The sequence below is a fragment of the Lutra lutra genome, chromosome Y (genome assembly GCF_902655055.1).
Source record: "Lutra lutra chromosome Y, mLutLut1.2, whole genome shotgun sequence".
Classification (NCBI taxonomy): Eukaryota; Metazoa; Chordata; class Mammalia; order Carnivora; family Mustelidae; genus Lutra; species Lutra lutra.
Genome location: NC_062297.1, coordinates 1,600,681 through 1,624,394, shown reverse-complemented (window position 1 = coordinate 1,624,394; position 23,714 = coordinate 1,600,681). Strand labels below are relative to the sequence as shown.

Below are 23,714 nucleotides of genomic sequence, written 5' to 3'. Positions count from 1 at the left end.
TTAAAAAAATTTTTTTTTACACAGAAATAGGTCTACACCAGCTGGATAAGCAGGAATAAAAAGCAAAGCATTCATTTAAGGGATTCAAACCAGGTCCACAGAATCTTATTACAGAAAAGGACTGAGAAAAGTAGTCCGTTGGACTGAATCACTAAGACACACAAAAAGATACATGTAAACTAAAGTGTACCTGTCTTCCTTGAGATATTTACCTAATCATCTCCATGAACTTTTAGAACAAATGTATTAGGTATATTTTATCACCTAAAAGACCAGTGAAAGGTAAGAGGTATAATAAATTGTTCAAGTTCAGCTCTGTCAAATGCAGGAGGCAAAGTGAACTGCATATAGGAAAAAAAGGTTGGTACCAGGATAGCTAAAACCATATGAAACAGAATAAAAGGGAGGGATCATTCCACCCTACTGAAAGACATACTCTATGTTAGTTATTTACTGAAAGTTATCAATACAATGGGGTCCTGCTAAATAAATATACAGATCAATAATGACGAGAACATTATAGACATACAAGTACAGCCAAGAGATTTTCAACAAAGTGATTCAATGGAGAATGAGTAACTCCCCAATGGTGGTGAACAACTGGACTCCATGGAGTAAATGACCTTGATCTAAGTTTTAGGTGTTATATTAGTTGACTCTTCACACATTGATCAAAAAAGTATAATGGTTCAAACCAGGTTTTTAAGTTTCCCAACTTGTTACTGTTATAGTGAAAAAAGTTCAAATCAAATCCAGTTTTAAAACACACGAACTGCTGTTTTATTTTTAACAAAACAAATTAAAATTTCCAACAGTCTAAACCAAGAACTTATTTATTTGTTCTATTCTTTTTAGCTTTAACAAAAAATTACACAATACAATGTCTTTTCTTATGCGAACCAAGATGAGAAAAGAAAAGGAGGTAGAATATAGAAGGCTTGAAGCACCAAAATATTTTTAAAATACAAGAAAAAAGGGAGGGGAAAAAAAAATAGAGAGATAGATTTGGCTTTGTCAAGTTTTATTTGCCAAAGTCCAAAATGAAACTGGCATGGGAAATCATTCACTGCATACTCGTCCCGGTAATGCTGGCGAGAAATTCTGGGAAGAGGCACACAGAGCACTGACCCTAGGAAATGAGCTCAAAATATCACTGTTAACACTTAAGATATCAAAATTCTAAAGTGACAAATTCTAGATAAAAAACAAAGTTCAGGACCTAGGAAGGTCCAAGAGGCAGAAGGATTTAAAAAAAAAACCTTTTCTGCTTGCTGTCATAACTCTTCCTGTTGAGGGTAGGGCTGGTGTAGCAAGGGGGTTAAGGAAGGAAGAGAGACTGTAGAACCTGAACCATTTTGTTGGAAGCTATTTTTGTTCCCTTTCAAGATAGGGCTATGTTCTATAGAAGTCAGGAAAATATTTTCACTATCTGTTTCCTCCTCAAACTCTTCTTGTTGAGCCCCCTGAGGCTTAATCTCTGAGTTTCGGGCCTTTTTTGACTGCAGCTCTTCTTGAACAAGATCTTTGCTTTTCCTACTCAGATCTATTTTCTGCTGTCGTCGCCGCTTTCGCTTCTCCAGGTCTCGGCCTCTTGTTCGATTTCCTTTATGCTCAGGCTTCTCCAGCTACAATGACACACAGGCAAGCAAAAAGCACTTGTGGACCAGTGGTCAGGCTTAATCTCCTGGCCCTGCCCATGACCCTTTTCCTCACCTCTAGAAGTGTACGGATCCGCTCTATGTCTGGAGGCTGTCCAGCTTGCAGTAGCTGCCAGATGCTATGGTTCTCATCCAGAGTTACCTCAAGCAGATCTCCCTCCAACATAAGTTCCTCCAGTGGGGCACGGGTTGCCTCAGGCAGATTTAATACAGGACCAGTCAACTGTGGCAATAGTGAGGACAATACCTCCAGGTCTGCAAATTTTAGGGACAGACGTAATTAGAGGCTATGCCTAGATTTATACCCAACACCTTGACAGAAACAACAATGAAACAGATCACCTTTGTGGTATCTACTCAACAGTCTACCGAAACCTAAACCTACATGTCTTACCTGAGCCCTGAACAGAAGCAACCTTCTCATGGCTTGTCATACTGTCCACATTCAGCAGCAACCCTGGAACCTGCTAAGAAGAGTAAGAATGGGTAGGGTAACAGGTTATAGAAAAATCAAGTCCTAATATTTTCTGCACCAACCCCAAACTTAGGACATTTACCTCCTGGAGGAGGAAGGTACATACAGGCTAATAAAAGGGAGCAAAATGGGACATGCAGGTTACACCAAGGGAGACTAAAAATTACAGGGCAGAAAGCACAGCCTAAATACGGTATGGCAAGGAGGTAAGACATTTAAGGGCAAGAGCTGGACTGGGCAGCTAACCTTAGGCATATCCTTGCCACAGCCTTCTCTGTGTGGCTCACAAGCAGGGGCTGAAGGGTAGGTAGGGGGCTTCTCCAGCCTGGGTTTATCCTGCAGTTGGTGACGAAGCTGAGCCAGCTGTCCCAACAGAGCAGTCACGTCCTCGGATGCTAGAACCTGCCTAGCACGGCCTTGCCAGACAATAGCTCTCTCAGTGAGACACTGTAGGGCTTCACCCTCAGGGAGCCGTACGGGCAGTCTCTGCAGGGCTACCAGCAGTGCCAGGATGGTCTCCAGACGTGGGCGCCTTGAGCGCATGCACAGTGGACACAAAAATTTGGTGTCCCACTCCCACCAGGCCAGCAGTGGTGATGAGGTGGAAGTGGGTCTTGAAGAGCTGAGGAGGCGGGGTACAGAGACACACTGCCCATGGAACCAATCCTGACATAGGTCACACTGCAGAGCTCCCACCCCTGCTGGCACCTGCCCACAAACACAGATGGAGGTTGCAGAAGAAGCTGTGGTTGATGTGGCCAGTGGACTAGGCTTGGTGGAGTTCATGCGACGCAGCTGCAGGATACCCTCCTTCTCCTTCTGCTCCCCCTCCTTGAAGGCCACGATCTGACATGCCCAGGACAGAGGGAGAGGAAGTCAGCAGTGCATTTCACTCCCTTCTCTAGTGCTTTTAACATCTCACTCACAAACCACAGAGAGCCTATCATTACCCAGCTCAGATACTCTTATTGTCACCAGGCTCTTGTCCCCACATATGCCAAAACTCACCACAGAGCCTGGATCCCTGAGGTCCTGTGCAGACAGTCCCAGCAACTCTGTGTCAGATCTGTACAAGCCCAACTCCTTCTCTATCCATCGGCTACGCTTGCTGGTATCTGAGCCAGCGTCTGCACATGGGCAAAGTACCTGAAGCAGGCAGACAGTGGGAGCATGGCTAGGGTTTCCCTTTCCTTCCCCTCACGAGATCTGCCAATTCCTGATGTTCTCATAATAACCAGGCTTGACGCAAGAGAAGATGCGAGTTGCAGTCTCAGGTCTTACCTCCAGCAGCGTATAGCATGAATTCTTCTTGAGGAAGGTCTTAGAGGCCTTCTCCCTCCATGAATGTGCTGTTAGAACTTGAAGCTCTAACTGTCTCAGCTCTTCCAAACCCACAGGTAGGTCTCGGCCTACAGCCACCAGGCCTTCCAAGTCATCCAAGCAGGGATAGTGGTCACCATTCTGCAACAGGGACAAGAAAAATTAAAATATATCAATCATTATTGTGTTCAGATTTGTGCTGTCTGAGCATCATGCTGTACAGCTATACAGAAAATACAGAGTCTATTATAAAGAAAACAGTGGGACAGCAAATACTTTCACCAAGAACTCCTACTTCACTGGCTAAAAAAACATCCCCTTCCATGTCAACTATTTTATTCTGGTTTCTCTTGTCTGGCCCCCTTCCTTTGGGATAGTCTATGATCAGGTATAGGCCTATACTTGTTTTTCTCCTTCAGCTATTTTTACCCTGATATCCTCACAGCTCTAACTTGCCATCTCTACACACTAGCACAAGAGAACGTTGTTATTAAAAAGTCAAAGGCAAAATTATGTTTCTTCTACCTTTACATCTGCACTATAAAGAGGAGACAAGTCCTTACTTGGATCTCATCCACATCAGCAATCCAAGCATGTGCTTTAGCCAGAGCGTCTTTGAGTGCTTGGATGTTAGGCAGGTAAACTGGGATATTTTCTGCCTCACGGATTATGGCTTCCAATGTAGCTGGTGGATGCTTCTGCCTAAAAATGTTTGGAAAAATAGTAATCCATCCTTCAATGTTATATGCATACGCATCTTTTTTTTGTCCTAAGTTTTACCATCAAAAGCTCCACAACAAAAACTTAAAAATAGTAACGAGCAATAATCTCTCAAGTCTCAAAAACTGTAAACGCTGAAGCAGCCATTTCAGTCTCTTCTTAAGTCAGGTCTGCTATGTATGATTTGAAAACTAGGCCCATAAATATTTCCTCAACTACTGTCTTCTAATACAGTAGTAAACAGAGGACTGGATATCATATCATACCAATCCCTTACAGTTTAGCCAACACCTAACTACAGGTCTGGTGTCAGGGTTACCCACTAAAGCCATCCCCAGATCAACCCCAGACTCTGAGGACCAGAGTTACACAGTATATATGGGGAAAGGATGGGCCCGCCCCACCTGGCCTCCAGACAGAAATGCGCCTTTTCTTCCCAGCGCTCTGCAATGGTCAGCAGTTCCTGAAGCTCAGCCCGGGCCTTGTCCACAGAAGGGCTGGAGGCTATCTTGGCACCTGTAACCAAGAGCCCTTGCATGATGACCAGAGAGCCCCTTTGAGCTGAAGGAGCCAGTGCTTGCTTCACCTCATCTAGCCATCGTGCCTGCTCCACCTGTTGCTGGAGTTGATGGGCTTCAGGCACCTCTACACCCAGCTGCTGACCCTTCTCCAACAAGGACCGCAAAAGTCCTACACTGAGGGGAGGTGAGGCCAGGGCCTCCCGAGCCTCAATTTGGTAGGCCTCCACTTGTTCCAAAACATCCTGCAAACATATAGGATAAAGAAGAGACTCTTTACTCACCTAGATATGCAACCACCTGCCCTCAATCTGTTCCCTTTATATTCTCTCTTAGGCATTTACACTTATCTTTAGCCATAAGCCAATAAGATATACTTAATATCAACAAAAACCCTTTATTTGCCACGATAACCCTGCTTTTCCCCTAGTTATCTCAAATTTAATTCTTTCAAGCTCACTTTAATGTGATGCTACCCTTTCAAAAGCTTCAGAAGTCTGAATTATTAAAAAAAAAAAAAAAAAATTGCCTATCTCCTTCACATTCTCCAAAGCCAAAAGCCAGATAGATATGTAGTCCTGTGTTCAGTATTCTTACTATTTTTGCCAGATAGATATGTAGTCCTGTGTTCAGTATTCTTATTATTTTTGCTTGGAAGGATATCTGCTTGAACTACATAGTTATGAAGCTATTAAAACATAGATACTGGGGCGCCTGGGTGGCTCAGTGAGTTAAAGCCTCTGCTTTCGCTCAGGTCATGATCCCAGGGTCCTGGGATCGAGCCCCACATCAGGCTCTCTGCTCAGCAAGGAGCCTGCTTCCCCCTCTCTCTCTGCCTGCCTCTCTGCCTACTTGTGATCTCTCTCTGTCAAATAAATAAATAAAATCTTTAAAAATAATAAAATAAAATATAGATATTGAACTACCCAACTCTATAGTATCTGTTCTAAGCCAAGAATTCCCTCTTTACCTTGACATCCCCAATTTGATGCATGGCACATGGAAGGTTGCCCATTTGCTCAAGAAGTACTCGCAACTCAGGCAGGGTCAGTTGCGGGGTTTCAATCCTACAGGAGTAAGGGAAAAAAACATTCATTCACTGAACGTGCTAAGGCCACAGTGCATACATTTTCGGTAAACCAACATCTTTATTTTATTTCTATGTTATAGTACCTCTGAGTCAGCTTCAATGTTTGGGAACTATGAACCACTACATTGAAAAAAACTTGGGAACATTTTGTATTTGAAACTGTTAGAGAAGACTGAAGATATCAAAATGAAACAATACAAGTTTCAGAAGAATGTATGCTTTCTGGGATACCATTAGAAAAATTAAAATTAAAATAAACATTTCATTTTTGGACAGTAACAATGTGAGATGACTTCTACAAGGCCTCAGTTTATTATACTGATAAGGATTAAAAGGAAATCAAAATGAAATATAAGAAGGAAACATAAAAATAAAGATTCAATAGAATCTAAGAGTAGTAACTTTCAGGGTGACACTAAGGAAAAAAAAAGTTAATTACATTTAAAATAAATACCAGAATTTTTAAGAAAAGCAGACAAAAGAATGAAGAAACAAGGAAGGACTATTACGAGATGATGAAGAAGAGTGAAAGTAGTAATGGACACATTACGGTACACAGAAGAGCCATAAATAAGAGTTCATTATGTGAGAAATGCAGTATCTCTAAGTATTAAGTTCACAGATACACTCTTTGGTATATCTAAGATATAAATATATATATACATCTGTATCTATATATAAACCTATAAAAATAAAAATTGAGTAGTCATTCTGTGCCGCATCTCTGACTCATATATTTGAAGTGCAAAGACATGTGGTTATACTCATACTGTGAGAAAAATTAAGAGAGGCCAGAAGTTAGATGATTAGAACTTAAGGTGGATTAAGACTGCAAATACTAAAAACCACAGCCACCTAATGAGAGTCTCACCAGGTCAAAATAGGAGAGACTGTCTTTCTTTTGAAGGAGAAAAGGAAAACACATTGCCTATGAAAAGTGAATTCATTACACTTTAACCTTTAATTTAAAAAAAAAAAACTCTCTGAATTTGAAAATATCTGACTTTGAGATACTATGATTAATACCTCCAGCTGTTTTTTACATGAATTTACAAAGCATGTGTATATAATCACCCAATTTTTAGAAAGAAGAACTTATGTATGATTCTACGCATTTGGCAAATAATAAATAAAATTTAATGTCTAAACCTGTATATATCTACAGAGTCAATCATTAATTTTCTGGAAATCTGATGCCCGAATATTTTTATGAAATCTGCTAACAAGTTAGACTGCAATAGTTCGCCTGCATCTTCATTCTCATTGCCAGATGGTTTAAGTATGCTTCTTCAACCAGATTACATACATAAATTTTAGATATTAATGTGCTCACACACATAAATTAACTTTTATACTACATGGATTCTTTATGACCTTTTTTTTTTCCTTTAGATTTTATTTATTTGACAGGTGAGTGCACAAGCAGGAGAAAGCAGCAAGCAGAGGGAGAAGCAGACTTCCCACAAGCCCCAATGTGCGGCTCAATCCCAGAACCCTGAGATTATGACCTGAGCCGAAACCAGATGCTTAAACCCTGAGCCACCAGGCATCCCATCATTTTCATATACTAAACCCATTTTTTTGCCCTCTTCTCTAACTTACCTGGCCTCCTGACCACTGACCAGCCCCAGGACTTGGGAGACACAAGCCTCTGCTTCATTTAGGCAGTTCCTCAATCGCTGAAGTAGGTCACTGTTAGGAAACCTCCTCTCACGAGCCTCAGACTCCAGTGCCCTTAGCTCTTCAAAGCCTGAACACAGAGTAGAAGTTGAAGGAAAGTAAGCAGTATTACGGAAAAGAGGAGGAGACTTGGGATTGCTGAAGAAAACCCCAGCAACCTCTGTTGCTGGGGGTTTTTCCATTCGTGGTCACTTACTGCGCTTCCGGCCATCCTCCACTTCCAAGGCCACTCGTACTTTGTTGGCCCAGGTGTCAAAGGATTCAACCCGAATCTTTAGCTTATGCAGCATAGCAGGAAGCTCATCCAAGGTGTATCGGTACCTGGAGAAAGGGAGTAAGGAAATGTACATGTGGCTCAGCTCTGTAACCTCCTCTGTGTCTTTCAAGTAGACCCTATGGCTCACCGCAGATACTGCCGACTACTCGAGCACTTGCAGAGATCATTGATGTGGGTAAGGCACACCAGGCCATCTGGGCAGTCATAGCAGGCCAGAGCTGATAGGAAGCACGTTGTCTTGCATTTCATGCACTGGCGCTCATCATCTGGGAGCAGCTCAAAAGCCTCTCGTTCAGCCTCCGTGACGCCCTGGGGGTGTTCAACCCACATATACTGTAAAGACTAGGAGCAGGGCTGTGGACACCCCACCTCAGCCAACACTGAGCCCTGCTGTGGGCTCAACCTTGTAAGGATAGCTGTAGAAAAATCGGAAGAAAAAAATATAAACACATACAGGTTCTGTGTTTCCAATTCAAATGTATGAGTCAGAGATGAGGCACAGAATGACTACTCAATTTTTATATGTCTCCCTTTCAGAAGTCTACTTTACTGAATCCCTAAGCCATGTTTCCCACCACCCACCTTCTCCAATAGAGCTTTTCGTAAACGTCGCTCCTCTTGCACCATAATGAACATCTCCTTGTGCACAGCCACAGCCAAATTCAGATCCAACTTCTCTGGAAAAGCAGCCATCTTGCAGATAAGCTCCTCATGGGAGAAAACACAGTAGCGCCGAAGCCGGCGGTAGTGTTCAATGCACTGGCGTCCAGCAGGTAGCTGTAAGTAGTTTAAGACTGTGTGTGGCCATATTCAGCCCACAGTATTTATGTTCTCCACAACGATCTCTGTCCACATTCTTTATCCCTTTCTATCTACAAGCCTACCACACTCCAGACTCACCCAGTCAGCAGTGCAAAAGTTGACAGCCTCAGCAAAATTATAGCCTTGATTAAAGCCACTGTGGTAAGCACGAGGAAATGTGATGACAAATTCTCCTGCACACTGGTTTGTGCGGACCACCTAAAAAAACAGAGACAGGACTGTACATCGGGATGAATGATAGAATGTGCACTTAAGCTCTGTAAATTTTGTTACAGATCTGGGAAGTGACTGGAGAAACACATAAAAGGTCAGGACAATTGATAGAAAGTGCACTTTATGTCTTTAAATTTTATTATAGATCTGAGAAGTGAGAGGAGAAACACATAGGCTCTATCTTCATATATGCAGGCCTTACAAGAGAAAAAGAGAATCGAATTTAAAAGTGATATGCGGGACACCTAAGTGGCTTAGTTGGTTGAGCACCTAACTCTTAATTTCAGATGAGGTCTAGATCTTAGTGTTGAGGACGAGGTTATAGCCCTAAATCTGACTCAAAGCACACATGGAGACCTCTTTTAATAAAACAGGATATCAGGGCACCTGGGTGGCTCAGTGGGTTAAAGCCTCTGCTTTCGGCTCAGGTCATGATCCCAGGGTCCTGGGATCGAGCCCCACATTGGGCTCTCTGCAGCAGGGCACCTGCTTCCCCCTCTCTCTCTTTCTGCCTGCCTCTGCCTACTTGTAATCTCTGTCTGTCAAATAAATAATAAATAAAATCTTTTAAAAAAAAAAACAGGATATGCAAAGAAAGGGGAAAAGAAAAACAATGTGCAATTCAAGAAGGAAATACAAATGGTCCATAAATATATGATAAACATTCTTAACTTATTCAACAAATAAAGAAATGTAAGTTAAAAAAATCAGGACATGATGTCAACACAAATGATGGAAGAGGAAGTCCAAAATCTCATCCCTCTACTAAAACAATGATTGAACTACCAAAATGTAGCAGAGTATTTTAAAAACTCTGTAGAAAAATAACAAACTACAAATAGTAGGACATTTAATGAAAAACAAAAAAGCTTCTAAATTTTGGCAAAAGATTCTGAGGCGATATATTTTTCCTGCCTACAATCCCTTCATCCAGTATCACCAACTACCTTGGAAATAATAATATTAAGATCCTGGTGCAATATGCTGATACAAAAGAACTCAACATAGATCTTGTTTTCAAAGAACTGAGGTGATACGGTTTGTTTGACCTGACTTATCTCCTGGGAAAAACCTGGCTCAAGAACCTGCCTTTATTTATACTGCCTCAGAGTTTAACTAAACAGAAATGGATTCCCAGGATCTGCTAGCTAAAATATATAAAAAGAACTGCATTAGGCACAACCACCTGTGGTAAAAGAAGAGACTGGACAACCAAGAGAAATTCTAGAATGCCTAGGAAGGAAAAGGCAGGGGAAGGAGGTATTTGGAAAAATAAAGGTTCAGAAAAACTCCCATGTATTTTTGGGAATTGAGAAAACCACATACATGCTATGAAAAAATTTAAAAGACCCTTAGCTCCATCTCTGGTTGACTTTAAGGCTCCACACAAGGAGAAGGTAAAGGCTAATGCAGTTTTAAACAGCTTCACAAAGCAGTAAAAGATCAAAACAGAGCCAATCTGTTAAGAGTAAAGGCTTTTCCATTTTTTTGGTTTAAGGAAACTCCATGATGACAGAACAAAGAACAATTATAAACTTGACAAGATAGTTCAAATTATGAAAAGCTGCATAGTATCATAAGTCACCAGGGAAATGCACATTATAGCCACAAGATACCACTTCTCACCACTGTAACATCCATAATTTTTCTTTAAAAAAATAGAAAAATAATAAGGTTGGCAACACAATGAAAAGAAAGCAAAATGTGGTATAATGTAAATTAATGCAGCCACTGTGGAAAAGAGTAGGGAGGTTTCTCAAAAAATTAAACAGAAATACCATATGATCCAGTAATTCCAGTTCTGGTTATATAACCTAAAGACTGGAAAGCAAGGACTGAACAGATAAATCATATTTGTACACCAATGTTCAGAGCAGTGTTCGTGTTAGTTAAAGAAGAAGACACATAAAAGACAATTTCAGAAATAATATCTGAACAAGTCCCAATTTTTATTTATTATTTGACAGAGAGAGATCACAAGTAGGCAGAGGGGCACGCAGGGAGAGAGGGGGAAACAGGCTCCCTGCTGAGCAGAGAGCCCGATTCGGGACTCGATCCCAGGACCCTGGGATCATGACCTAAGCTAAAGGCAGAGGCTTTAACCCACTGAGCCACCCAGGCACCCCAAGTCCTAAATTTTAGAAAAGACTGAATCTATGTATTCAAGTAAGACAAAATCAAATATAACCAAACTGTCAAAAGCTAAAGGAATCTTAAGAGCCTCAAGAGACAATTCATCATATAAAACAGATACTCAGCAAGAATGTTAGATTTCTCATAGAAATCAGGGATGGCAGAAGGCATGGAAAAACATATTTAAAGGGATGAGAGAAAAAAAGAAGAAATTAAGATACTTCTGGAGAATTAACTAAGTTAAGTCTATCTCTATGAGATAGAAATCATATAGATAATAGGGCATTCCAATACTATACCAGGCACTTTTACTGTCAAATATAAAAACCAATATTTTATTTTTTTGTTTAAGACACCTATTTTCTTCATAACTGAAGTATGCATAGAATAATAAATATAAAAGTATTTAATGGGTAAATAGTGCATAAAGATGTATTTTGTAATAGTACAACAAAGGAAGAGGGACAGAACTACATAGGAATAGAAGTTTTTTTTTTTTTTTTAAACTTACCACGGAAACTAAGTTGGTATTAATGCAAATTACAGATATAAACTAAAATAATAATTGTAATCACCAAACAAACCATTATGAAAGTAACTAAAAAATAAATAAAGAGCATTAAACCTGCTCTTTTAATTGCACTGCAATTAGCCAATTAACACCAAGAAGAAGAAAGTAATGGAAGAACTGAGGATCAAAAAAGATATGACTACAAAAAACAAACTACAAATTGGCAGAAATAAGTCCTCCTTTATTGGTAATTACAAAAAATTTCAAAATCAAACTCTCAGAAATAGACAATGGGATGAATAGAAAACATGGTTCAACTCTATACTATCTATAAGAAATTCACCAAGGTAATGACACAAAGAGTTTGAAAATCAAACAATGGAAAAATTTATTCCAAGCACAACAGTGAGCAACAAAGAGTAAGTGACTCTATAATAAAACAAAACAGGCCTGAGTAAAAAATTGAGATAAAAAAGATTATACACTAATAAAAGGGTCAATTCACCAAGAAGCTACGTAAATATGTAAGAGAAAAAGAGCAAAAAAATGGATAAAATGAGAAGCTACTTCCTTGAAATGATAAACAGAGTCTTTGTCAAAAGAAAAAGACTCAAATTATATCAGAAATGAAAATGGGGATATTAACTACCAAGTTTACAGAAATAAAAGAAAGGTAAGACAATAGTATAAATAACTGTCCACTGGCAAATCAGGTAATGTAAATAAAATGTACAAATCTCAGTCCTAAATATGTGTGGTAGTGCATGCTGAATATTATGTGAGAGGCAAAGAAACAGCAAGCCAAGAAATGTGAGGCAGAACAAATGGCTTAACTAGACAACCTCATGATTTCATCAATATTCAAATTTACCTGCTTTTTAATGAGATAACAGTAATGTTGAAAAGAAAAAGTTCAAACAATTTATAAAATGTCAGTAGTATTTGAAGGAAGCCTTGAAATGCCAAAATCACTTTATGAAGACAGAAAAACTGAAATGGACATAAATTATAAAAAAATTATGTACAGGCTGACTAATACCTTTCAAAAGTATGTATGACAAAATTAAAGTATGTTGCAAAGATAGTGTACTACTTTACCTTCTATAAATTGCTGGGTACTTACATTTTCTGCAAAACTGGCTAATATAAATTAATCCTAGAAATTCCCAAATTTGAAACCAATCCTGAACCCCAATTTAAATTTCATAAAATTAAAATTTATACCTACTGATTTAAACACAACCAATCCTAGACTAGGAGACACATTAAAAAGGTCAAAATCCAGCTTTTATGTTATTTAAATAACTATCTGATCTCTCCTCTCCCTTCCTCTTAAGGATATCCTAGTGTTCTATATAGGATTGCAGCTTGACAGCAGTACAGAAACAAAGACATGAGACTAAAGCTAGTACCCTCACCAAAATGCATGTAACTTTATTTCTGTGAAACTAAGTTCTTCCTCATTTCTTTTCCAACCTAGCACAAACATTAAATCTGCTTTGCCCCTTATTTCCAGGTACTTACTGGTACACCATGGGACATAAGGGTGTTGGGATTCATGAGGGTGACAAGTTGGTGGAGCAGGTCAGGCTGGCTCTCAAATAGCTCAGGTGTCAGCTTCTTCATCACCTCCTCCAACTGCTCTGCTGCCAATGAGGGTACCCCATACCAGGTTTTCGGTTCACCCCTGCTCAGGTAAAGAGGAGATATATAAAGTCTGGGCATATCTTTGTACATGAAAGAAGTCTTAACATCCATCCCAGCCATTTGGATCCCACTCACCAGTGCAGATAGTTAATAGAGTAACTCCAGTGATCCTCAATATGCCAACAAAATGCTGAGAATACCATGCCTACATACAGCCAGGGAACCTTCATGCCTGAGATGTCTGCATTGATGTGGCAGAGAACAGACTGATCCAGCACTGGCATTACATTCAGATTCCATCCACTGGTTGCATATTCCTGTTAAGTTCAAGATTTGCCAGCGTAAGTAGGAAGCAGGATGGGGTAAAGACAAACTAAACCAGGCATATGTAGAAGACAGTAGTTCTCAGAGCATGCTCTTTGCTTTAAGAATACAGACTCAGTACTCATGGTATTTTCATATTCATGATACCTCATGATACCCCAGTCATGACAATTTCTATTATTTCTGAAAGCACATCTTTCTTTTGGAGAGAAAGAGAAAACACTATAGCTCAAAATATTGATCCACAATCCACAATTCATCTGTCCTAAAACTAACAAGCACTGTTCATAGGTTTTCTCTAAAGTCAATTTTCCCATTATCAGCTAAATGCTATGCACTAGGTACAGCAATTAGGTCTATAATTAATCCTGAAGTAATTTACATTTTCTAAACATCATAATCCTATTTTTCTCTTATGTGCCTCTGTATTACGGATCCAAACAAAACAAAACAAAAAAATATGTTATGCTCTAAATCTTGCCCAAACCTTAACTACACTGAGTATTTTCTATAGGATATTTCAGACTCTCTCTCTCCCAAACTCTAAACTTACTATACTACTTATATAATCTCATCCATTTCTTTCTTTGTTCTGCATTGAAACGTGTAAGTTATTGATTCATTTTTTGGGGAGTATCAAAAATTGTCAGTGAGGGACGCCTGGGTGGCTCAGTTGGTTAAGCAGCTGCCTTCGGCTCAGGTCATGATCCCAGCATCCTGGGATCGAGTCCCACATCGGGCTCCTTGCTCAGCGGGGAGCCTGCTTCTCCCTCTGCCTCTGCCTGCCATTCTGTCTGCCTGTGCTCACTCGCTCTCCCTCTCTGACAAATTAAAAAAAAAAAAAAAAAAAAAATCTTTAAAAAAAAAATTGTCAGTGAAAAACAACATCCATGAAATGTCAAAGTAGGAAACTCTAAAGGCTGATCTCTATACAACCATAAAGAAACTAGCAAAAATTATTAAATTCATTTTTTTAAAGATTACTTATTTATTTGACAGAGAGATCACAAGTAGGCAGAGAGGCAGGCAAAGTAAGGGGGAAGCAGGCTCCCTGCTGAGCAGAGAGCCCAATATGGGGCTTGATCATAGGACCCTGAGATCATGACCTGAGCCAAAGCCAGAGGCTTAACCCACTGAGTCACCCAGGCGCCCCCTAAATTCACCTTTATGAGAACTCTGAGTAACAGTCAAAGGTTACTGCTAACTAAAAGACAATAATGAAAAAATAATTAAATATAGTAAAGCTCCATGATATTTTAACCTACTGTTGCCCATCCCCCACTCCATGGCTGTGATAATCTTGAAGACAGCAACCTACATTGGTCATGTGGTTTCCTTTTTCCAGAAGAATCAAAATGTATGTTTTGAAAAGATTTTGTCTGCCCTGTCATAAGCACAGCAAAGAGCTAATATAAAAGGCTTATCTTTACTCAGAATTTACTCAGCCTAACTCAGAATTACCTCAGAGTTCAGAAGTAGCTATAAAGAAAATTTCTTGAAAATACTGATAGGCAAATAAATCAATCAATCCTTCAGAGCAAAGGAGAGCAGCTGCATCAAACAACAGACATGACAAAAACCCTATGTGGAAAAGCTAAGAGTGAGATGCTTCAGGGATTAAGGGTTTTGAAAAGTTTCTATGTACTCTAAGAACCCAGAAGGCCTAAGGTACCCAGGTTAGGAAATAAGCTCAGAAAAGGTATCAAGATTGTCATCTCTGCCTGATCATCAAGCTCTATGCAAACAGGAAATAAAGAGTTATAGAAAGAGTTATATATGGCCTATATAAGCACTGAAGAGTTACAAACAGAGCCAATCTGGAAAGAATGGAAGAGTATTCAGAGACAATGTTACAAAAATACTGTCTGTGCAAAAATAGTTATGAAAACTCACTTTAAACAAACAAATACAACTCTAAGGAGACCAGCAATAAGAAAATGAGGGACAAGAAAACTTAATTTCCAGACTCACTATATTAAAACATTCAAAATGTTAACATTCAAAATGCTAACAAAAACTATGAGACATGCAATATCTAGACATAATTATAGACATAATCTCAGTTAAAAATACTCACTTTGGGGGCCCCTGGGTTGCTCAGTACTTAAGCATCTACTTTCGGCTCAGGTCATGATCCCAGAGTCCTGGGAACAAATCCTATCTGAGGCTCTCTGCTCAGGGAGAAGCCTGCTTCTCCCTCTCCCTCTGCTTCTCTCCCCAGCCCCCCAGCCCACTCGTGTTCCTCTCTCGCTCACTCTTTCTCAAATAAATAAACAAATAATCTTTAATAATAATTAGCTACTGTGGGGGTGCCTGGTTGGCTCAGTGGGTTAAAGCCTCTGCCTTCGGCTCAAGTCATGATCTCTGGGTCCCGGGATCAGGCCCCGCATCCAGCTCTGCTCATCAGGGAGACCTTTTCCCCTCTCTCTTTGCCTGCCTCTGCCTACTTGTGATCTCTATCTGTCAAATAAATAAATAAAATTTTTTAAAAAAAAATTAGCTGCTGTGATTGTTTTAAATTATTTAAAACAAATTACAAGAAGGCCAACAAGAAGATAAAGAAAAAAGTATGAAAGGGAGGTAAGTAATGGTCAAATTAGGGCGCCTGGGTGGCTCAGTGGGTTAAGCCGCTGCCTTCGGCTCAGGTCATGATCTTGGAGTCCTGGGATCGAGCCCCACATCGGGCTCTCTGCTCTCTCGGGGAGCCTGCTTCCTCCTCTCTCTCTGCCTGCCTCTCTGCCTGCTTGTGATCTCTCTGTCAAAAAAAAAAAAAAAAAATAATGGTCAAATTAAAATAAGAAGATTCAAAATATGGGAGTTTATGATAGAAACAGAGAACTGATCATAGAACAAGAAGGTCTAACAATTATAAATATTTATGCCCCCAATATGGGACCAGACAACTACAAAAGACAACTATTAATCAAGATAAAGAATCATATTGATATGAATACATTAACAGTAAGGGATCTTAACACACTACTCTCAGTAACAAAGAGATCATCCAAGCAGAAAATCAATAAAGAAACAAAGAGGAGTGAATGACACTGGAACAGATGGACCTCATAAATATATATACAGAACATTCCAGCCTAAAACAACAGAATATTCATTCTTCTCGAGTGCACATGGAACCTTCTCCAGAACAGACCACATACTGTGACACAAGTCAGGTCTCCACCGATATCAAAAGATTGAGATTATTCCCTGCATATTCTCAGACCACAATGCTTTGAAACTGGAACTAAACCACAAGAAAGAGTTTGGAAGAAATTCAAACCCTTGGAAGCTAAAGACCATCTTGCTCAAGAATGTTTGAGTCAACCAGGAAATTAAAGAAGAACTTAAAACAATTCATGGAAACCAATGAGAATGAGGACACATCGATCCAAAACCTATGGGATACGGCAAAGGCAGTCCTTAGAGGGAAAAACACAGCCATCCAAGCCTCACTAAAAAAAAAAAAAAAAAAGAAAAATCCCAAATACACAAACTCTCTTTACACTTTAAAGAAGTGGAGAATCAACAAATTAAGCAAACCCCATGCACAAGAAGAGAACCAATTAAGACTAGAGCAGAGATCAATCAGACAGAAATTAGAGATACTACAGAACACATCAACAAAAGCTGGTTTTGAGAAGCTGGTTCTCAGAAAGAATTTATGATACCAATAAACCACTGGCCAAAATTATCCAAAAAAAAAGGAGAGAGAGAGAAAGGACCCAAATTAATAAAATTATGAATGAAAGGGGGAGAGATCACGACTAACACCGACAAAATAGAAACAATTATCAGAAATTATTATCAACAACAGCTATATGCCAATAAGTTTAACACTGTAGAAGAAATGGGTGCATTCCTGGAAACCTATAAACTTCCAAGACCGAAACGGGAAGAAACTGACAACCTGAATAGACCAATACCTAGTAACAAGACTGAAGCAGTGATCAAAAACATCCCCAAAAAACAAGAGCTCAGGGACGCCTGGGTGGCTCAGTGGGTTAAGCCTCTGCCTTCGGCTCAGGTCATGGTCTCAAGGTCCTGGGATCGAGCCCCGCATCGGGCTCTCTGCTTCCCTCTCAAGCCTGCTTCCCTCTCTCTCTCTGACTGCCTCTCTGCCTACTTGTGATCTCTATCAAATAAATAAATAAAATCTTTAAAAAAAAAAAAAAAAAAAGAACAAAACAAGAGCTCGGGACCTGGTGGATTCCCTGGAGAATTCTATCAGATATTTAAAGAAGAAATAATAGCTATTCTACTGAAGCTGTTTCAAAAAATACAAACAGAAGGAAAACTGCCAGACTCTTTTTATGAAGCCAGCACTACCCTGACCCAAGCAAAGACCCATCAAAAAGGAGAACTTCAGACCAATATCTCTGATGAATAAAGATGCCAAAATTCTCAACAAGATCCTAGCTAATAGGATCCAACAGTATGTTAAAAAGATTATCCAACATGACCAGGCGGGATTCATCCCTGTGTTGCAAGTGTGGTTCAACATTCACAAATCAATCAATGTGATAGAACTAACTAATCAATAGGGGGAGAGAGAAGAACCACATGGTCCTCTCAACTGATGCAGAAAAAGCATCTGACAAAATACAGCATCCTTTCCTGATTAAAACTCTTCAGAGTATAGGGATAGAGGGAACATTCCTCAACTTCATAAAATCCATCTATGAAGAACCCACAGCAAATATCATTCTCAATGGGGAAAATTGACAGCCTTCCCGTTGAGATCAGGAACACAACAAGGGTGCCCACTCTTGCCACCATTGTTCAACATAGTACTAGAAGTCCTAGCAACAGCAATCAGACAACAAAAAGCAATAAAAGGTATTCAAATTGGCAAAGAAGAAGTCAATCTCTCTCTCTGCAGATGACATACTTTAAATGGAAAACCCAAAAGACTCCACCCCCAAACTACTAGAACTCATACAGCATTTCAGTAATGTGGCAGGATACAAAATCAATGTACAGAAATCAGTTGCTTTCTTACACACTAACAATGAAAATACCAAAAGGGAAATTAGAGAATCGATTCCATTTACTACAGCACCAAGAACTATAAGATACCTGGGAATAAACCTAACCGAAGAGGTAAAGGCTCTGTACTTGAAGAACTACAGAACACTCACAAAAGAAGTGGAAGAAGACACAAAGTGATGGAAAAACATTCCATGCTCATGGATCAGAGAAAAAAAAAAATGTTAAAATGTCTATGCTGCCCAGAGCAATCTATACTTTCAAAGTCAACACTATCAAAATACCAGCAGAATTTTTCAAAGTCCTGGAACAAACAATCCTAAGATTTGTAGGGAACCCGAAAACCCCAAATCGCCAAGGAAATATTAAAAAAGAAAAAACAAAGCCAGGGGCATCATATTGACTGATTTCCAGCTTTACTACAAAGCTGTGACCACCAAGACAACATGATACAGACATAAAAAGATACACATAGACCAGTGGAACAGAGCAGAGAGTCCAGATATGGATCCTCAACTCTACGGTCAACTAATCTCCCACAAACCAGGAAAAAATATCCTTTGGAAAAAAGTCTTCAATAAATGGTGCTGAGAAACCTGGACAGCTATGTATAGAAGAAAAAAATTTGACCATTCTCTTACACCATACACAAAAATAAACTCAAAAAAGATGAAAGACCTCAACTTGAGACAGGAATCCATGAAAATTCTAGAGGAGGACATAGGCAATAACCTCTTTGACATCCGCCACAGCAACTTCTTTCAAGACACGTCTCCAAAGGCAAAGGAAAAAAAAAAGCAAAAATGAACTTTTGGGACTTCGTCAAGATCAAAATCTTCTGCACACCAAAAGAAACAGTCAACAAAACAAAGAGGCAACACACAGAATGGGAGAAGATATTCACAAATGACACTGCAAATAAAGTGCTGATATCCAAGATCTATAAAAAACTTCTTAAACTCAACACTGAAAAAAACAAGATAATCATTCAAAAAATGGGCAGAGGATATGAAGACACTTCTCCAGTGAAGACATACAAACTGATGAAAACTTTTCATCATTAGCCATCAGGGAAATTCAAATCAAAACCACATTGAGATACCACCCTGCACCAGTTAGAAAGGCAAAAATTAAGGCAAACAACAAATGTTGGAGAGATTGTGGAGAAAGGGGAACCCTCTTGGCAAAAATTAAGAAGGCAAACAACAAATGTTGGAGAGATTGTGAAGAAAGGGGAACCCTCTTACACTGTTGGTGGGAATGCAAATTGGTGCAGTCACTTTGGGAAATGGTGTGGAGATTCCTCAAAAAACTAATAATAGAGCTACCCTATGACTTGGCAATTGTATTTACCCCAAAGATACAAATGGAGTGAAAAGTAAGGCCACATGTACCCCAATGTTCATGGCAGCAATGTCCACAATAGCCAAACTGTAGAAAGAGCTAAGATGTCCTTCATGGATGAAGAAGATGTGGTATATGTATACTCCATATACAATGAAATATTACTCAGCCATCAGAAAGGATGAATACCCAACTTTTGCACCAACATGGATGGGACTGAAGGAGACTATGCTGACTAAAATAAGTCAAGTAGACAAAGTCAATTATAATATGGTTTTACTTACTTGTGGAACATTAGGAATAACATAGAGGCCATTAGGAAAAGGAAAGGAAAAGTGAATTGGGGGAAATCAGAGGAGGAGACAAACCATGAGACTATGGACTCCGAGAAATAAACTGAGGGTTTCAGAAAGGAGGAGGATGGGGGGACGGGTAAGCCTGGTAGTGGTTACTAAGGAGGGCATGTATTGCATGGAGCACTGGATTTTATACATAAACAACACATCATGGAACACTGCATCAAAAACTAATGATGTATTAACATAACACAATTTTTTAAAAAAAGCACCCGCCTTCTGCTCAGGTCATGACCCCCAGGGTCCTGGATTTGAGTTCCACCTCAGTCCCTGCTTAGGGAGGAGTGTACTTCTACCTCCCCCGACCCCCACCAACTGTGTTTCTCTGTTTCTCTCAAATAAATAACCTTTTAAAAAATTAGTAATTATGGGGGCACCTGAGTGGCTCATTGGGTTAAAACCTCTGCCTTCGGCTCAGGTCACGATCTCAGGGTCCTGGGATCGAGCCCCACATCAGGCTCTCTGCTCAGCAGGGAGCCTGCTTCCTCCTCTCTCCCTGCCTGCCTATCTGCCTACTTGTGATCTCTGTAAAATAAATAAAATCTTTAAAAAAAAAAAAGTTATTGTGAAAACTGATTCATTTTGAAATTATTTAAAACAAATTATGAGAAAGCAAGAAAATAAAGAAAGAAGTATGATAGGGAGGTAAAGAATGGTGAAGTTAAAATAAGAAAATTCAGGATATGGGATTTTACGATAGAAACAGTGAAGCAGTAGTTATGGTAGAAGGGTTCACAGCTAGAATTGATGAAAGGTGAATTCTCAGATCTGAGAAACAAAATGAACCCCTGGTATTTTATTTTTATTTTTTTAAGATTTTATTTGTCAGAGAGAGAGAGAGAGAGAAAGAGAGCACAAGCAGGCAGAGGGGCAGGCAGAAGCAGAGAGAGAAGCAGGCTCACCGCTGAGCAAGGAGCCCAATGTGGGACTCAATCCCAGAACCCTGGGATCATGACCCGAGCCAAAGGCAGTGGCTTAACCAGCTGAGTCACACAGGCGACCCAATCCCTGGTATTTTAAATTACAAAATCACATCTCCTACCAAGAAAAACTGCCATAATCCAAAACAAAGAGATCTTATGGCAGAGAAGAAAAATAAATTAGATTACTTATAAATGTTAAGATTCAGAGTTGCTGTCTCATAAATCAATAATCCAAGAATATTTTAATGTATGGTGAAGAAAATAACTCCTGTACCAGATTTACACATATTCAGAGAAATAACTTTTTAAGAATAGGGTAAAGAAACATTTCTTTTTGACAAATAAAACAAATTAATGATTAAATACTTCTACTTTAAAATTTTTAAAGATTTCATTTCAAACAAAAAGAAAGTCTTTGAAGATCAGAATTTCAAGAGAAATGGTAAACCAAAAAGAGAAAGTATACACATGAATAGGTGTATATTAAGCTTGAAAATATAAAAGAATAAACATATCTATTTTATAGAGCAAAAAAAAATGTTTAAGCATAAATAAAAAAAAATTTTTTTTTAAGATTTTATTTATTTATTTGACAGAGCGAGATCACAAGTAGGCAGAGAGGCAGGCAGAGAGAGAGGAGGAAGTAGGCTCCCTGCTGAGCAGAGAGCCTGATGTGGGGCTCGATCCCAGGACCCTGAGATCATGACCTGACCCGAAGGCATAGGCCCCACCCACTGAGCCACCCAGGCACCCCAGCGTAAATAAAAATTTTACAAATGTTAGAAGGGAGGTGAACAGAACAGTAGAAATCTTACCTCACTTTGGATGGGGCAAAATTCCAATAAATTTAAACATTAAGTTGCATTTATTATCTTTTTTAAAATTTTATTTATTTGAGAGGGACAGAGAGGGAACACGAGCCACTCAGGTCTCCCTAAGCTGTAATTAAAGTATTAAGAATAACATACATAGGGGCACCTGGGTGGCTCAGTGGGTTAAAGCCTCTGCCGAGCAGGGAGCTCGATGCGGGGCTTGATCCCAGGACCCTGGATTGTTAGGGCCAATTTAATGTTAAAACCTGTTTACCTATTAGGGCCTGCTTAGCCAGAGTGACTCCATATTGCCTAGGTAGCCATATTGTTGTTTACATCCACAGACTTCATTCCGCGAATAAAAGTCCCAGTAGTTCCTGGTATCAATTCTGGGAGTAAACGCCTTAACAATAGAAGCCACATACCTTGGATCTACGGTTATGCCCTATAAAACCAGCCTGTGAGATCGTGAGGGGGTTGCTCTCTTTGGAGGCGGTCCTGGCCAGTCAGTCTGACTTCTAATGCTTGGCATAGAATAAAGCTTTGCATAACTTTCACTTTGTCTCAGGCTCGTTCCTTTGATAACGGACCCCAACATTCTGGGGGCTCGTCTGCAATCAAATAACGAGAACTAGGCCAGCATCAGAATTTCTGGGAAAAGCCTCCAGAGGTTAAGACCTCGAGATTTTATTCTGCAGGATCTGGTCTATCTGGTTGCAGAGCTCCAGGGGTATAGCCCACCGGGGAGAAGCTGGACACAGCACTGCTCCCCAGGGCTGGAGTGGATGCAGGGACGCCCCATCCCTCCACTGGTAAATCACCAGGGGGTTCGAGTCACCTTAGGTGGTCAGGGGACCTGCCTGGGGTTCAAGTCCCCCTAGTGGTCACCAGGGGTTCAAGTCCCCCTAGGCGGTCAGGGGACCGAGAAAATCCCCACCAGCGGCAGGTTGTATTTTTGAGTTGGGATTATATCTTGCACACCCTTAGACTTGATATCTGGTTGAGGAGGGCTGCTGGGTCTGGTCTGTGGTTGCCTTTGTCTTGTCTTTTTGTTGTCTGTTGTGTAGTTTGTTGTGTTTGAAGAAATGGGACAAGCAGAGGGTAAGGGACCTATGACACCCCTAAGTCTTGTTCTCCAGCATTTCAAGGATTTTCAAGGTTAAAGCCACCCAGTTGGGTGACAAGGTTTACCCAGGAAAACTCTCTAAAACTGGGAATCCTTTCTCTGCCTTCTGGCAGCACTCCCCCTTCTGTTTCTGCACCGACTTGGGTACGGCCTGCATAACTGGCCTCTAGACCGTCCTCGGTGCTTCCTGCACCATAGCTCCTTCCCTCTTCACTGTCAAGGAGCAAGAAGAGCAGCGCCTGGACCTAACACCCCCCAACTCCAGATCTTCCCACCCGTGTCTCAGGTAAACATTAAAAATGGAGTGGGTCCAGATGAAACGTAAATCAGTATTTGAACTAAGTTAAGTTTGTTGGATTAATTAAGATAGACATGTCTTTAAAGTTACAGCAGTAAATGTCAAATTTCAATCAAAGTTCACCAAAGGTCAAATAAGCTCATGCTATTTGTTAAAATCTGTCAGCAAAGAAATAACTGAACTGATGTTAATTGTCTGTCTCAAAGTTTTAATGGGTAATTATTAAAGTAGCTTTCAAAGTCTTTGGTAACCTAAAAGTTTAAAGTTTTGTTGGATGACAAATGGAATTAAATTATGAACATCTAGGTCTTAACCAAATCTAGGATAAAATGCTAAAGCATTGAGTACTTGATGTAGGTTTGTGCTTTTGACTTCTTACTGCAAAGAAACTAAGAATATTTAAATCTGTTGGTTAACATGTTTTATGCTTAACTGATATATAAATTTGCCATCTACAGAATTCTGTTTTAACTGTTCATAA

At 39.8% G+C, this 23,714-nt stretch overlaps 1 protein-coding gene across 15 annotated transcripts in view; it reads right to left on the bottom strand.

Annotated features, from left to right (window-relative positions):
- Nucleotides 1-751: 751 nt before the first annotated feature.
- The window catches only part of LOC125092604 (lysine-specific demethylase 5D), a 63,514-nt gene continuing 40,551 nt past the window's right edge, over nucleotides 752-23,714 (bottom strand). For 11 of the 15 annotated variants that reach the window (XM_047717003.1, XM_047716991.1, XM_047716994.1 and 8 more), the window contains 16 exons: nucleotides 13,200-13,381; nucleotides 12,942-13,104; nucleotides 8,639-8,758; nucleotides 8,321-8,515; nucleotides 7,866-8,047; nucleotides 7,658-7,782; nucleotides 7,384-7,531; nucleotides 5,662-5,758; nucleotides 4,578-4,936; nucleotides 4,017-4,155; nucleotides 3,415-3,594; nucleotides 3,142-3,279; nucleotides 2,380-2,979; nucleotides 2,053-2,125; nucleotides 1,714-1,913; nucleotides 752-1,625 (listed from right to left, as the gene is read on the bottom strand). In XM_047717003.1, the coding sequence (XP_047572959.1) occupies nucleotides 1,275-1,625; nucleotides 1,714-1,913; nucleotides 2,053-2,125; nucleotides 2,380-2,979; nucleotides 3,142-3,279; nucleotides 3,415-3,594; nucleotides 4,017-4,155; nucleotides 4,578-4,936; nucleotides 5,662-5,758; nucleotides 7,384-7,531; nucleotides 7,658-7,782; nucleotides 7,866-8,047; nucleotides 8,321-8,515; nucleotides 8,639-8,758; nucleotides 12,942-13,104; nucleotides 13,200-13,381 (3,252 nt within the window). In that variant the 3' untranslated portion in view covers nucleotides 752-1,274. The remainder of the gene's footprint in view (nucleotides 1,626-1,713; nucleotides 1,914-2,052; nucleotides 2,126-2,379; nucleotides 2,980-3,141; nucleotides 3,280-3,414; nucleotides 3,595-4,016; nucleotides 4,156-4,577; nucleotides 4,937-5,661; nucleotides 5,759-7,383; nucleotides 7,532-7,657; nucleotides 7,783-7,865; nucleotides 8,048-8,320; nucleotides 8,516-8,638; nucleotides 8,759-12,941; nucleotides 13,105-13,199; nucleotides 13,382-23,714) is intronic. The other 4 variants (XM_047716992.1, XM_047716996.1, XM_047716999.1 and 1 more) reach the window with 1 other exon arrangement.